A 16,471-nucleotide genomic window follows, 5' to 3' on the forward strand; every position below is an offset into this window, starting at 1 on the left:
TTCGTATGGCAGTCTACCAAATGGGATTGCTGGTTCACCGTGCACAGAAATAAAGATTTTAGAGCTTTTAAACAATGGCATTTCCAGTTTGGACAGGAAAAGGAGATAAACAATAATACGTACTTTCCAACACAGGGTGAAGGAGCTTGTGCTGACCTTGACGAACTCTGAAACAAAACAATAGAGAGTCTTAATCCTCCTCCTCAGATTTAACAATCAACGTCTAGTTACAAATATCAGATTTTACTTTTCCTCTTGCACGTTTTACCCTCTTTAGGCACCTACGAATCTCTGAAGACTACATCTTATTATGCTTTTAACCACACATTGTTGGAATGCAAATGTACCAGCCATGCAAAGCGACCATAACGCCCAAGTTCTCTGCTTGTCTATAGTTCTAGGCAAATTTGCAGCTTACTTAGTTCTGTCGCAGCTCAACCAGTTTCACAGCATTCAGGTGAAATTTGCTTATTTCAACTTAAAAAAACCTAACAGATAAACGATTCCATTAAATAAAGTGAAAGAGACAAATTCCTGAATTACATATCAAATACATTTCATCTGTTGCGTTTTTAATGGCTCTCAGTATACTGTATATAACTATCGACGTAACATGGGTGATTCTGAATTTATATTACATCTTCCCTTTAAATTCAAAACAATTCTTTCTCTTCTACCCACCTGATGTGGGTTCCCCCCCCCGTCTTGGCTTGCAGTTACAAACCCACCAACCGCATAAATATAAGACCAAGACATCACTTCCAGTTTTCCCCGCAAGATGCATAACACTGACCACCCCTAATACACCCCAATGTGGACATAAAGCTGTGTAAGGGTAGAAGGACAGCTGTCGGTTACATGAGTAACTTTCACTGGTGTTCAAAATGGAGATGACCTTTCTTCCCTAATAAAAATGCATGCAAATTGACAAGTGACAAACTCTGCCACGAGGATTAAAGAAAGTAAAATGAGAATGAATATAGCAATACAGTTTGGTGAATATAAAAGATATGGCTACCTGCCCTGAGTTTTCAGGCATGTCAAGAGGGAATCCAGAGGTGAACACAGATTCTAAGCTGTACCTACCTTTCCTATCTTTTTGCTTCTTTCAACGCAATTCTCATGCTATTTTACTACCTCTCCTTTCGATATGAAATACGTTTCTCAGAGCCGCCAGTCATCTTTGGGAAAATCCAGCCCCATATCGTTGTGGAGCCACCTGCTCTCCATTCAGCCAGGTTACAAACAGCTGAACTTTCCCTTCTATCTAGCAGCTTCAGTCACAAGTGCAGAATGCAGGGCGGCTGACTTTCTTCGATACGGAATCATGAATTGATAGAGTCAATATAACCTCTCGTCCTTGACGCACAACAATATTAAATACCATTTCACACCCGTCAGGATCACCAGATGACTGAATAAAGTTACACTTCCAACAATTAGCCTTCTGGAGGAAAATGTTAAACGATCCAGAAATATAACCATATTCTTGTCATGGTAGAGACGTGCTCTCGCCTTGCTCTTCTTGAAATGAAGAAACATGACACACCAATCTAATTCTACTGCTATTTGGAGAAAATACATTCCCACTTGACAGATTCGGACACAGAACGGTGTTATATTTACAGGTAGCGTATACAAGAACCTCTTCGAATTTTCTAGAAAAACATACTGTTACAATGAAGGAATCTCACCACAAACTTATCCATAACAGAGTCCTAGGGGGTTATTTTTTTAAACTTGAGGCTTTCATTCTGATTTCTTAAACGATAGCCTTAACCGGACCATCTTGGAAAACTCTTATTTGCCCTAAAATGTAAAAAGATCTTCCAGTGTTTACCCTGAAATGCTCGGTAAGTGTTCTTGAATACTTCAGCGCTGCTTCCCTTTTGTATCGAAACATGGCCATCTGCAGAAGAGACTGACAGCGCATGCTGAAAAAAGGAAAAACAAATGGTTAGTCTCTCAGTGTTTAATCCTGAATTAAGTGTTTAATGTTTCGGTACATTAATGTTTTAATTAGTTAATTACTAGGAATGGCTTTTATGCTGATTATGAAGCCATGATGAAGGAATTTATTAGGTATGTTGAAAAGCACTGGTCACTACAGGCATATTTATCTAAAATTAAAACCCAAAAACCCATCAGTATACTTTTTCTTTCTGGAGAGAAATATTTACCATAAAACTGCAAAGTCTTTCTCACGGGCCACAGCAGAAGGGTCAACAAAGTTTTTCAGTTTCAGTATGAATCTGAAAAAAGAAAACGCATCACAGTGTTATCAGCAGGTAACGCCATTGCTTTCTGTGTTTAAATATCTTTTGATGTTCAAGCAGGCTGCAAAGAAACGAGTTAAGGTTTATTCCCTGCTGAAATGAGACAAAAAAGAAACCAGGTTTCGGGCTGTGGAGCCTTCTTCAGGTGTGCAATTACTGTGTGTACCCACACCCGAAACCTGTGCTTCTGTTCTTCTCTTTTCAGCAGGGAATAAACCCTTACTCGTTGTTTTAACATTCGTTGCTGAAATTGCGTGGCAGGGTGGTCCATATTCCCCCGAGCCTTGTGTGACCACCAGTTCAAACTAGGGATGTGTGTGCAGGTCTCACCTGATCAGGTCTAAGGTTTCAGAGAACATGGTATATGGAGACTTTGGGGTCTGGGGATCTGTCTCCATGGCAATTCCACTCTCGATGAAGGACACAGCAGCATCCAGGTAGTTGAAAGCTTTTTCGGTTTTGTCCGCCTTGGAAGAAGATTAATAATCAATTAGCTTAATAAGTATTTCCTATCCTCGTATATAGGGAGACATCTCTGGCCCAGAAAAGCCAGGTAATGTTCCCCCTTAGTCACACAAATGTTTCCCCAAAGTGTGAAACCTGCAGGTACTTAGTCAACATTAAAGTAGACTAAAGTAAATGACCAATGCTACTGACCCTCAGCACTGTCCTGGACTTTTTAGTTTGGTTCTGGAAAACACTCTGAATCTCTGGCTTTCCCTCATGAGCTACTCTCATATTGACAATTTTATACTCAGATGGTGGTCCTATTCTATGCACTGCTGTGCTCACACAAACACATTTTGTAATACAAGAAATATACTATGTACTGTGTCTTAATGCATTGTAGCGGTGTTCCAGCTTATTGTGACTGCAATAAGTGATGAATACATTTACATTTCTAGGTGCTCACATTTTAGACAGGTCAAAACAAGCATTCAAAACTTTTAAGTGTTGTGAAATATAACGTAGGCAGCAAGAATATCAACACTGAAAAGAATCAAACCTGTTTTTGCGACTATGGCATAACTTGAATTCTTAATGTTACAGTACTCAAATTATTAATTTAGTGGCATCTCTTAATATACAGGTTTTGTCAAATAAATTCATGTATATTGTTTAATTTTTATTGTCCATCCTTAATGCTACCACTGATTTGTGGGGAAAAGGGTTGTGCAGCTGAGCATCATTGCTTTCGGATGACAATTCAGATGCAAGCGCTTTGAGAAGCCACCTTTAAAGGCGTTATATAAAATAAAGTTTTTTATTATTATTATTATTAATTCTGATTTGAAGCTGCTGATCAGGTGCAGCTGCAGTACCTGCAATACGAGAAGGACTTTATTTATTTGTACCTAAATGGTACGTGACATATACAGTACAGGTGACCCACCATGGAATCAGCTTTGTGCTTCAATATCTTGGCTTCCTTCATGTAATGTTCTACAGGATACTGCCTGTAAAATATATTAATAATGGACGTTAAACTGGGTTGCCTTACATTTTCATTCTGTGAAAACTGTCATTCTGGAACATATATGCTAATCCTAAAGAGCACAGCAAGCACCAGGGACTAAGAACGTTCTGATGTTAGAACACAATAAATTCCTCTCATATCGCATCAAAATATCTTCATAAAGACTCCTTAAATTAGTCATTTTACCTCATTCAGATATAACCTGGGGCAAGCTTACAAATGAACGATACTGCGTTATAGCAATTTCCAGCTCACAGGATTTCATTCCCTCCCCCCACTTCGTAGAAAGGTGAACACTTCTACCATGGCAATAGATACAGTATGGCGGCATCACAGAGTGACAATGATGCCGAATTACACAGCAGTAATTCTTCAGAGGTGCTCTTAAGACAAGCACACCAGTTAGTTGTTCTTACTTGTCATCAAACTTCAGCAATGGTCTGGATGGCTTTGAGGTTCCTGTTGGCAACGAAGGCACTGGGAAGGGTGGGCAGCTGCTCTGTGTGGCTTTCTGGGAGAAGAGGAACAAAAAAAACAAATTCTTCGGTGCTGCCATTCAGCTCAGGTCGGTAAAGATGCTCGCGCCTAGCACAGCCTGAACTCTGATTCAGATACCCCCAGTGAGGGCCAGGACACTAACTGCCATCAGGGTTCCCCAGGTAGCAGCTCATAATTGGCTCCGTGCCGCCAGGGCTGAGGTTGCGATTAGTCAGCTGGCTCTCAGTGAAACGGCGCCCCCTGCGGGCCAGCCGCGGTGACCGCGAGGGCCGCACATTTGCCCCCCTCAGCGTCACACCTCCTGTACATCGCTGAGGAGCCTCCGACGCGTCAAAAGAGGAAAAGCTCGACGGATGGAGAGCTCAGGGGAATCCGTTTGCTCTTTCCCATCCCCTCCACGTGGGTACAGAGACAGTCCGCGCCGCCCACTGAGACAAAGCGGGCCACCGGAGAGACCAGCTTGAGGGGGGGGGGCTTAAGAAAATAACCGGCAATAAGAAAAAAAAATAGAAAATAAAATTTGGACCGGCGTTCTCCGAAAGCTCTATAAAATGTATTTTCTGAAGTATACGAAAGTGGGTGAGATTTCCAAAAGCTTTTGATTATGTGTCACCAAGTTACTTTGTAACTACAAAGGAAAAAAGATAATGATGCCAGTCTTTTAATTCATTTTAATTGCACATGATTTTACATAGTTTCAATACACAGGCCTTAGGCTTCTATCAATTTTTTTTTTTTAAATCGAATACGGTTTAAGGTTGCATTTCATGCCACAATCCAGACAGCCTTCTTTCATGCCATTTTAATATTAAACCTTCCTCAATTGCTTATTTTCACACCATCAAAACAAGCTGTTGTGGACCTATGCTATGTCATATAATGTTTTATAAGACAAAGTCTTTCTGGAGGCATCAAGGAGGTACACAGTTCACCTCCCAGTCCTGATGAGTTTACTGCAATTATTTCAAGCCGTGACATTTTTCTTCACTTTTTGCCTTTCTGATAGCTATGTTTTTTTCAGATTTATCATCACATTTTATTATTGGCATGCCCGGACCTGTCATAGGGAACATCACAACATAAGCACATTCTTTACTGGACTCCCCTTCCTAGTCGTGACAAAATCGTAAGACAAATAATCCGAAGCGACTTCGATCTCGACGCGGAAACTGTACTGAAGGAACCCGAGTGAGGTGCTTGGCTCAAAGTCACAACAGCAGTGCCTCACCTGGGATTTGAACCCTCAAGCCTTCCAGCTACGAGTTCAGAGCCCTAACCACTGCTCCACACTGACGTCTCTGCTTACCGCTCTGGCTCCGGATCACAGATCTGCTCGTCATTCCAAACCAAGGCTTATCATCGACGATAGACTGGAATGGTCTAAGAACATCGAGGCCATCTATAAGAAGGGACAGAGCCGACTCTACTTCTTGAGGAGGCTCAGGTCCTTCAATGTGTGTAGTAAGATGCTACACATGTTCTATCAGTCGGTGGTAGCGAGTGCCATTTTCTACGCAGTGGTGTGCTGGGGCTCTGGGATTAGAGCAGTAGATTCCAAAAGGCTGAACAAGCTCATCAGGAGAGCAAGCTCTGTCATTGGGTTTGACCTGGACTCCTTGGAGGTAGTGGCTGAGAGGAGAATGATGTCCAAACTAGAGGCCATCATGGACAACTTCTCCCATCCCCTCTTTGACAGGCTTGCAGGAATGAAGAGCACGTTCAGCAATAGACTGATTCATCCACGGTGCGACAGGGAGCGCTACAGGAGGTCATTCTTGCCGTCTGCCATAAGACTGTACAATGCATCCACCTTGCGTCTTGGCAGAGGCAACATCGACAGTGACCTGTTTCTGGACTAAACGCATCTACACATCTACTGCTACATCTGTTCTCTTTCTTTTTCTTTTTCTTTTTCCCGTTTACAACCACTTTTTGTGCAATATATGCCAGGGACCTGTGCAATACATTTATATTTATATCTATAGTTACATCTATATTTATATTCATATGTGTGATATGAGTGTGATACGATTTTCTGTGTACTGTTCTGTTCTAGTTTGTTCTTGTGCGTCCGGACTGTGAGTAACTCTTGTATTGTATTGTATTGTATGTATTGTACTATTATTATATAATTCGTTACACTGTGGCTGTGTTGTGTGTGTTAAGCTGCTGTTGCACTGCAATTTCCCTCACGGGATCAATAAAGTATCTATCTATCCCAGGTGAAAAGCCCAAACTGAAAGGTCAAACCGCTCCCAGAAATCACATTACCCACGAGTAAGAAGCGATTTCCTACAAGGGAACGGCTCCCATGTCGGCACTCCAGGGTCGGCGTCGTTCTGCCATTGCGGCCTGGGTGATCGGCGAGGGAGAAGCCGGTGGGCTCACCTTGCCGCTCTTTGGGTGCTCTGCTCGTTTCCCCGTGGTCTTCTTGTGCTTGGTGGAGGCAGGGCCGCTGTCTTTGGCGTTGCTCGCGGTGCCGCTCTCGCTGCTCTGCCTCTTGTGGCCTGCCCCCCTCGACGGCTCCCGAGCCAGGGACACGGGAGCCTTCACCTTCTGCTTCTCCTTCCCCCCACTGCACTTCGGCAGCCTACCGACGGCACCGGGAGAAGACATGCTCGACTGAGACATCGGCCACCTCCAGCACGATCTATTACAAATCTGCAACATGAGACGGCAGTACGCCTCGACTTCCAAGGTACTTTCCGCGGGGTGGGGGGTTTCTATCCCACAGATACACAGGCTAACTGGCCGTAACACTTCAAAAAAGGTTTTATTTTACACATTAAAAGCACAATAGGGTGCATTTACTCTGGGGGGTGTTGCAGATAGCTGGTCCAAATCAAAATAAAACCTTCAAACCTCATCTAACGTACACAGCACCTCCTACAGGACATTATCACACAGTGTTCCGATTTGGAAATTGTCAGGTCCAGAAGGAACAGCACCACCTGCTGGTCAGGCCACCATGCTTACAGCCACATCCTGGTTTTCCCTGGAATTCTCCCAACCAGCACTGATCTGGCTTTGCCCGATCTGCTGAGACTGCCTTACAGGGTGACAACACTGCTATCCAATTCACAATTCTATAGAATAGTGCTAAAGCTCCAAGTTCAATTTATCCTGTGTGTTTCATGTGCTCTTCTGTTACGGATTACGTTTTCAGGGCTTGTCTAATTAGGCAGCTCGGTGGTCACCACCCATGAGGGGTGCAGACTGCTACTGAAAAAAAAATGTTTTTGAAAACATAGCCCCTGTTTTGGCGTTATGGAGAATCGCTGTATTTTACACGAGGGATCAATCCACTTCTTGATGTGAGCCAGAGCACGCAAACAGCAAGCAAGGGGAGGTGTGTTTGAAGGAGACCAGCTCTCAGCTTAGTAATGGGTTCCAGACATGCTGCCCAGCCATGCTGGGGAAGTGCAAATCCTTTTTTTTGTGTGTGTGTGCCTTTTCTGTTTTTTTTGTTAATTCTTTATTCCATTTAAAAAAAAATGTATTGCATTATTACATTTGTACTGTACTGTGTTGATTGTGCCTGGCAGCTGTAGCACTTGAATTTCCCGCATGGGATTAATAAAGTACCTACAGTTCCTACCTAATTAACTGAGGGACAGGATTTGGATGGACTGTACTAAATGGGCCGAAACGGCCACAAACGAAAGTCGCTCTCATTTTCTTTAGGCTCATTTGTGTCTTTAGGCCACAGGAAAAAAAAAAAGGAGGCTTGGAAGAATGAGGAAAACATCAGATAATGCAAAACATAATTGTAAGGTGGTAGCTTGCAAGTAAGGAGAAACTGTTCTTCTGCGGTTGCTGACTTTATTACACCTTACAACTGAGTCACCGGCTGCCCTGCAGGTCCGGGCAGAACACTGTGCCGAGTTTTCGGAAAGCACTGCAAACACCGGCTGGAGAGGAAAGTTTCAAGAGGCCGCCAGCCTCCTTTAAGGCACCAAATTATCTGCGTGGACAGTGACAGTAATGTCCTGTCAACATGTATAAGGATACTATTGATACATTCCACGTTTTGAGAGAGACCCGCATACACAGTACCTAACTAAAATGAAAATTAGTTTTTTGTTTGGAGGAATATAAACAGGAATATTAAGAGGAATGCAGTGAATCCCTGGAACTAAGCGAAGGAAAACATGATGTGGTTTCTGGTTACTAACTTGGCTGTATGTGAGCTATGATGTGAAGATGATGGCTTAAGTTCTTTATCCAGCTTCGGTTTTTTTCTTTCCAGTGATTTTCCATCTGGCTCGGCCTACAAAAAAAAAAAAGAAGCTATTTTCAACTCTGTGTTTTGCACATTTTCTTTTTCACAGAAAAATGTATGATGATAATAAAAGCAAGCAAATCCTAACAGCCTTAATGCATTGCACATAAAATATGAGAACAGAGACGGATAAAGCAAACTGCTACAGGTTTAAACTCATTGGGGGGAAAAAAAAAGCTTTTAAGCAAATTAATTGGGTTGTTTTCCATTTGTATTCAAAGCTTCAGAAATACCCATTTATAAAAAGAATCCTTTATTTAAATAAGTCAGTATGTACATTAGAGCAAACCTATTATTACATTCAAAAGGAAATGTATATTATAAAGAATAAGAATCTTGAAGCTCATAACCTGAGAACTCCTCCAATGTATCTAAGATATGTAATTTAATACTCAGGTATAAAATAAATGAGTCTACACTGCTTCAGACATGTGCATTCTGCTCACAATGTTTTTATGCAGCTAGTGATCTAAGAGTGTTTCACCACCTCAGGAACAAGAGCTCCTCAACGTCTTTACCATTTCTTCTGACACGACAGCATTGACACCGATGAAATGGTATAACCAAACTCGTTTAAGAACGATACTATATTTCCGAAATGATGCTTTGATTCCATTACATAACATTGTCTCATAGTTGGTTTCAGGGGAACTGCAGTCCCAATTTCTCAAACTGGTTATTAAATCTTGTTTCACTGACGTTATAGAAAACAAAAATCACAAATTTCAAATTAAGTACAACATTTTGTAAAAGTCTTGCATTTGAGTTCCGACAAATTGCAACGTAAAGCAGCCATTCCTGCTCACTAGTCACTGTAATGACTAATGTAATGTACAAGCGAATAAGTACAGGTTATGCCCCAGACATTCGACTGCAGAAATGTTCCAATGTGATCTGTATACAGAGTTAACAAGTAAGAAGTACTTGTCGGCAAAACTGCCTTGAAGTCAAGAGCAATATTTCTATCGGATTAAATGAGATGTATTCACAAGCCTGCTTGTTTACAATGCAACAGGGCTGCTTCATGTCACCGGAAGTTTTGTTGCCTCATTCTGAATTGCAGAACATGGCCCTACATGTACATCCACCTGTAAATGTTGTCTATTTTGTGATGTAAATGGGAGGTTTTACAGGTTACTGTGGACATTTTCCTTTTATTGCAGGTGGAAATGCCCTCATCAATGCCGATTCTTTCTAACTACGAAATATGAAAATAGCGTTGCAGTTCCCCTTTATCCAAAAGCCCTCTCCTCTCATCTCTTGTCCCTTGGACTCTGCATGCAGGTCACATTGGGAGGGTTCTGCAGTGAAATGTCTGCGGCACAACCTGTACTTATTCCCTTGTACATCGCATTACATTAGTCATCACAGTGACTAGTGAGCAGGAAGGGCGACTTACAACATGGCGACTTACTCTTGCAAATCTCAATTAATTTAGTTACCGAGATTTAATAACCGGTCTGAGAAATCGGGACAGCAATTTCCCTTAAATGGACAGACAGCAAATATTCTAAAATCATAAAATACATATCTTTTTTACTATGAGGCTGCACTGGTTGAAACTCCTTTCTTTTTCAGCCTCTGAGGAAAAAAGGCTATGAAAAATGTATTTAACAGGGCATGTACTGTGCAGGGTTTTTTGTTTTTTGTCACAATCTTTTAGACTTGCCTTTCATTGACTGTTTCCCTAAAAATCTGTTCATTGAGAAATACGAGGGGTTGCTTTTCACTACTCATCACAACTGTTGTGAGCTTTGGTGTACAGGCCACACTGATCTCTAATTCTCCCAGCACCAGTTTATTGTGTACTGCAGTCCTGCAACAACTACTGTATAATCTGACTTTTTCATGGCTGCATACGTATTTTCTCCAGTAGCAAATGAGACGCCCTTATATAGGCCTATTTTTTCAGCAGAATGGACATTTATTATAAACATATAAGAATATGTTTCACTGAAACAGGACCAAAACCTAGTACCTGCTAAAAGGGAGGGATGCCTCTGGAGAACAAACACCAACAATGAAGCCTGAGCACGCAGTGATGTCCCACTTTACCTTAGAATATATCGCAATGCAACTAAATATATAATACATATAAATATCCAATGTGAAAACTGAGCTCCCTTGATTATTTCAGTGTGAACACAAGTGAACCGAGTTACCTAAAAACATGAAAGGGAACAGCAAAAAGAACTCCAGTTCATTACCAAATACACCCATTACAGCAGAGCCGCAGTGAGGGTGAACAAGCAGCATATACTGTAGTTTGGCACCTCAGTACCTATCTGACTTATTACCCGTCTACTCCCTGCCTCGAAACCTTTGTGCCTCCGACTCTGGCCTCCTGTCTCCCAAGCACGCTTACATTGTATAGCCGACAAGGGCTTTTTCTTGCTACGTCCCAAAGCTTTGGAATTCTATCCCTAAGGATATCAGGGATATCCGCTTTCTCTGAGGTCTTTTAAATCCAGACTCAAAACCTCCTTCTCTTCTTAAAAGCTTTCATTAAACTGATGTGTGGTTCTGCTCCATCTTCTAACTTCTGCTGCACTTCTAACTGATTGTGTTGTATTAACAATCAATTTTCTTGTAATTGTAAATTTACAATTTTTATTAAATAAAGCTTATTATTTATTATTCACATTGTTTCAAGACCAAGGAAACGGGAACGGGTTTGAAATGAAACCAGCATGAATAAATCTGGTTCAGACAACGTACACAATATTTTTCCTGTGGTTCAAAACCCCAGACATACAACATTCAACAAGCTAAGAACAGTAGACCTTGTCCTAACCAAGAAGAAGTTTGGACAAGAAATTTGTAAGAGGACAAAAAAAAAACTTCAAGGTAAAAAAAGATAAAGGTAGGTGACCAGGTGAATAATGACCAAGCTTGAAAGCAAACTAAGTCTGAGAGTACTGGAGGCCTATCACAACAAAGAAGCTGACATCCAGTTAACAAGACAAAGGCAAAATCAACCCACCGGTCTCTTTTTGGGGACTTTGGGAGTGGCGACCATTTCCTCCTTCCCGGGCTCCTGCCTCTTCCTGTCCACGCCGCGATTCTTCCGGGCCGCTTTGCCCGGCTGGCCTGCCGGCTGTGGGATCCTGGACAGCAGCCGGAGCTCAATCTTGACCACAAGGGTACGGGGAGGCTCCGCGACGGCACGGGGAGCCACCTCCTTACCGCCAGCCTCAGCAGGCGGCAGCGGCGGCGCCTTGCCTCTCTTGGCACCACCCTTGGGCTCCGGCGCCGCCTGGCAGGCGCTAGTCCTTACCGACAGGGAGGGGTGGCGGCTCTCGCACTTCGGGCTGGGAGCCCGGGCGCCCGACCCCTCCCCCTCCGCCTCGCAGTGCGTCCGCTTCGAGGCCGGCTCTCGGCAGTTCTTGCCGCCGGAAGACGCGCGTCTCGCGGACTTGTGGGCCTCCTCCGGTTGGGCGCCGCTCCCGTCGCGGCGGTTTTTCGTCTTGACCTTCGGTTTCTCGGTGAAGGGCGGGTCCCTGCGCCGGGGCGACGGCCGGCCGCTCTCCTCCTTCCGGCTGCCCTCTGGCAGCAGGACCTTTGCCGGCTTGCGAGGCTGCTTCCCGCCGGCAGGCTGCTTCTGGCTCCCCGCCCCAGTGCATGCTGGGGACTTCCGGCTGGGAGGGGGATGGTCAGAAGCCTCCTGGGCGCCCTTGGCCTCACCGTCACTGAGCTCAGAAGGGGGGCAGGAGTCTTTGGGCTTGAACCCCTCCGCGGGGCTACCTTCCTCCTCTCCGTGCCGCTTGGTCTCCGGGCTGACGCTCGGGACGAGGTCGCCCTGGCTGTCGGCGTGCGAGTTCTGTTGGTTGACTTTGACCAGCCAGTAGTCCAGCTGCCATTTGTTGACGCTCGACTTCTCATTCTAAAGAAAAAAATAAATAAAACGAGGGGGTTATGAATGGGAAAAGAGTATTTGATTCCAAACATGTTACTATACGCGCTAAAGCCTTATCTGACTGAAAATACAAATTTGTTTAAGAATTCTCTTTATATTTAGAAGACAAGAAGGCATTTTTATGTAATTTTTTTTAATTAGAGGTAAAGCTTTTGGTAAGGAACAAAGTGATTTGTTTTTTGAGCATGAATCTTATTCCTTTGTCAGCTTTAAGGTCAGAACACGGCTGAAATTATGGGCCTAAATTTCCCATCACAGGTGTCCTAGAAATGCATGAAGGCTTTTTTACTTTAGCCTTTAAGGACAGGGAGTGCTGAATGCGCACCCTTTATTTTTTAAATCTCATATTTAAGACCTTACAATGAAAAAAGGCTAGCATGACAATTCTGCACACAAAGTAAATCCTGAAAGAATAAATGACACACAACAGAGGCCCCTGGAACAGTTTAAAAGAAAAAACACAATCTGATCCAAAACAATCGCTAGCGCACTGTGAAGCGGACTTCTAGCCGGTCAGCTGGACTAACCGCATGCAACAGGATTCTTGCCCTCTCTCGGTTCCGTGTTACCATGAGAACGTGCAATTGTTCCCAAATGACAGCTGTGTCATTTTTTTTGTTCTCCGACAGGCGAGCTGACCTAGTTCTCTCTGTACCTTCAACCTAGCGCTGGAAGAGACTGCAGGGACTGCCCGGCTGCCTTCTCAAGCAGGCACGCTTTAACATCCCCGTCATTAGACATTAGAAAAAGACTGGGCTTTGAAGTGAAATCACAGCTCACAAACATGAAATGCCATTTCTTCATTCTCAGTTCCCCCCCCCACCATTTTCATTCGGATCCCACCAACCGGGATTCCTCTGGAATCATCCAGCCACATTCCGTGCGCCGTGCCAAGAGGCAAATTTTCGCTCCCAGTACCGCGTTTTAATCCAGTTCCGGCAGATTTTGTAGTGATGTGCAAGGCCGGGCAAGAGGGTTTAACGACGGCCTGTGAGGCGAGGTCATTCAGAAGTTAAAATCGGTCAAACCACAACAATCAACTCTAGGTTTGAAAAAAATAACGACTGCCAAGCTCGGGGACTGACCTCCCACCGGAACAAGCGACTTCTTTTGAGGACTGAACCCTAACCCTGGCGACTGAGTCGCAGAACCGGATTTCTCCACAGCCGGCCATCCTGGGTGGGTAACCAGCACAGCCAGGTGGCCTGGGGATGTCCACTTGGCCGTCTGTCTCATCTGACCGCCTACTGTGGAGAATGCCGCCGCGGCCGCCGCAAAACCAGACATGGCAGCCGAGGCCGGTGAGTTACCTCGGGCGCCGGCGGGCTGCTCCTGGGGGGCTGGGGAGCCTCCTCGCCGTCGCTGGAGCTACTCTCGCTCTCCGACTCCGAGCCCGAGGTGCTCTCCGACTCGCTGGAGCTGGCCGACTCCCCCCCGCTGGAATGCGTCGGCACCACGCCGCTGGTCTCTGGAGGCCTACAGGGAGGGAGACAAGTGAGCAGACAAAGACACTTGTCAAGGAAGGTGCATGGCTGGGCCCGATGGCATGACCTCTGACCTCGCAGTTTCATCCCGTCTCCAGCCAATGGAAGACGGTCAAAATTAAACATTACAGAATACAGATTCTTCTCCAGTGACGACACACCTGGACATGTTATATCGTGGGAATTCAGCAATAGAAGCACAATGCAAAAATGCTGCGCTGAGTGTTGGAGGCTAACTCTGCCATCACGACAAACGGCTTAAACTACTTGATGGCATTTCTAATGTGTCGGCACCAAAAAAAAAAAACTGTCCATTCGCGAATCATCATTCAACTGCCTTGAACGGTATTAAAGACAATCAAACGTGCTTGCAATTTCAAGAAAATTGTTTGAAATTAGAATTTCCGTCTGTAAGATTGTTGTATTCCATCACATTGGATGATTGTTTTGAATGAAATGGTACTAATACTGCACAAGGACTTAAGTGGCTCATGGCGGCCGTATACGATATCATGCTGCTCCCATCACTGTGAAGCAGCGTTCACCAAGTGTTGTTCACCCACTAAGAGCAACCGTGAGCTGGGCTTCCACTGTCATGAGGCAGGTTAGCTTTGCTCTACAGTTACTCAGTATGAAAGAAACCACAGGTTCAGACAGCTGGCGTCTTGGACCAAAGCTACTCCCAGTAAGGTCAAGTCATCCCCCCCTGAAAGGCATAACTATGGAAAGCACTAACTTCAGACTTAAATAGAAACTGCTCTAATTCACAGGCTCAGTGCTGAAAGAATTCATCTGTGCATTGACAAGTGTATGCGACATAGAAATACGTCTTGAGACGCAGTATGAGATGGATATCTCCTGTTCTATTAGATGTACAAGAATGTTGAGCACAATTAAACAAACTGAACTGACAGCTTTCCTCACATTAACAAATATTTAGTAGTGAAACACCAGTGTCTGGAAGTAACCACAACATATTATTAAAAAAAACGAGTGAAACAATTGGACAAACTCTTCATAGTCTTTTTGTGCTTACATCTGGCAATTTAAATCTTGTGTAGGGTTATTCAAAATTGCCATTTTCTGTTACTTACTAGACTAAAGAGGTTACATCTCTTTCTTGGAAAGGTCATCTTCTAAACCAAACAAAGAGAACCATCGTAACTAAGGCTTTATTTTTCCTTAGTATTTTGTTTGGTGTGAAGGAAACAGAATGTTTATTTCTCACCTGCGACACCCTGCCAATCCCTTAAGGAGTCTGTGCTAACAGCCAAGGCACATGACTAAAACACTCAACAGCAAAACACGACAACACCAAATGCAAAAAATATTCCATCTAGAAGTCAAGATTAAGGAGTCTAGAAAATAACCCCTCTGTCGGTTTGATCAAACAGTGTTTTCAAAAATAAAAAAGTGACATTTCACACAGCACGCACACAGTGGTGGAACAGGTGTGCAAGTCGATCTCCAAGGAGTTGACAACTAAATTAGCTCTATCCTTCAGAGAGGCTGCTCATCTGAGCCTTCCGGGGTTCTCTATAAATACACATGTGTAAGTTCACAGGGACTCTCTCCTCTAATAAAACCCCACACAAGCTTAAGCTGCGTCCCCGATATCCAATTGCACGAGCACTGGTGAGAGACGGGAGGTTAGAGGGAGGTCAGAGAGGTCGCACTGAAAACACAAAGAGGTGGTTGTTGCAGAAAACCCCGGGAAGCCCTTTTATAAAAAAATAAATGCTTAAAGCCTTTAAGAACAGCTGTTGATGTAATGCACAATCGACGGCCCTTACTGAGGACAGATCATTTCACCCTTGAGCCCTAGAAAGAGTTCTCCTTTGAAAGCCGCCGAGGCACCACACAATATGAAGGGCCCGCTTCATATTATAAGTGTTTTGACACCCATTTAATAATTTTTATTATATTTAAAAATTAATAAATATTAAAGCGGGACAGTGGCTCAGAGGTTAGCCTCACTGCCTCTTAGCGTTGGGGTGCTGTCTGCGTGGAGTTTGTATGTTGTCCCTGTGTTCGCATGGGTTTCCTCCAGGTGCTCTGGTTCCCTCCCACAGTCCAAAAACATACCGGTAGTATCATTGGCTTTTGGGAAAATTACCCCTGGTGTGAGTGTGTTCTTGTCTGTTTGTGTCCTGTGATGCACTGGTGTCCTGTCCGGGAATTACCCCGCCTTGCCCCGTTGCTTGCTGGGATGGGCTCTGCCTCGCCTGTAACCCTGTATTGGATGGATGGAAACATGTTTATTATTTTCGATTTTCAGATTTTGAAGGTCCAACCGATATCTGAAAGATCCTTAATCTTAGTAGGAGCCGTGGTAGCTCAGACGGCAAGGGCATCTAGCTCCTGCCCAGAAGGTCCCGGGTTCAATCCCAGGTAGGGGTAAGCGATGTAGCTTGCTCTAATTCCTTCCGGATGGCTCCCAGGTCCACTCAGCCTGCTTTCCAAATGAGTAGCAGGGGTTAATCCTTCTGGGGGCAATAGGCCAGTCGGAGTGTGATGCTGACCACATCACCTCCACCT

At 44.1% G+C, this 16,471-nt stretch overlaps 1 protein-coding gene across 1 annotated transcript in view; it reads right to left on the reverse strand.

The window, feature by feature from the left end:
- The window catches only part of aff1 (ALF transcription elongation factor 1), a 69,670-nt gene that overhangs the window by 6,436 nt on the left and 46,763 nt on the right, over window positions 1-16,471 (reverse strand). Inside the window, exons 8-17 of the mRNA XM_088910571.1 lie at window positions 13,760-13,925; window positions 11,517-12,416; window positions 8,427-8,521; window positions 6,640-6,841; window positions 4,170-4,264; window positions 3,670-3,733; window positions 2,607-2,743; window positions 2,181-2,252; window positions 1,841-1,934; window positions 124-167 (exon numbers count right to left, since the gene is read on the reverse strand). Coding sequence (XP_088766697.1) covers window positions 124-167; window positions 1,841-1,934; window positions 2,181-2,252; window positions 2,607-2,743; window positions 3,670-3,733; window positions 4,170-4,264; window positions 6,640-6,841; window positions 8,427-8,521; window positions 11,517-12,416; window positions 13,760-13,925 — 1,869 coding nt within the window. The remainder of the gene's footprint in view (window positions 1-123; window positions 168-1,840; window positions 1,935-2,180; window positions 2,253-2,606; window positions 2,744-3,669; window positions 3,734-4,169; window positions 4,265-6,639; window positions 6,842-8,426; window positions 8,522-11,516; window positions 12,417-13,759; window positions 13,926-16,471) is intronic.

The sequence above is a fragment of the Atractosteus spatula genome, chromosome 3, assembly GCF_055471065.1.
Source record: "Atractosteus spatula isolate fAtrSpa1 chromosome 3, fAtrSpa1.hap1, whole genome shotgun sequence".
NCBI classification, from domain to species: domain Eukaryota; kingdom Metazoa; phylum Chordata; class Actinopteri; order Semionotiformes; family Lepisosteidae; genus Atractosteus; species Atractosteus spatula.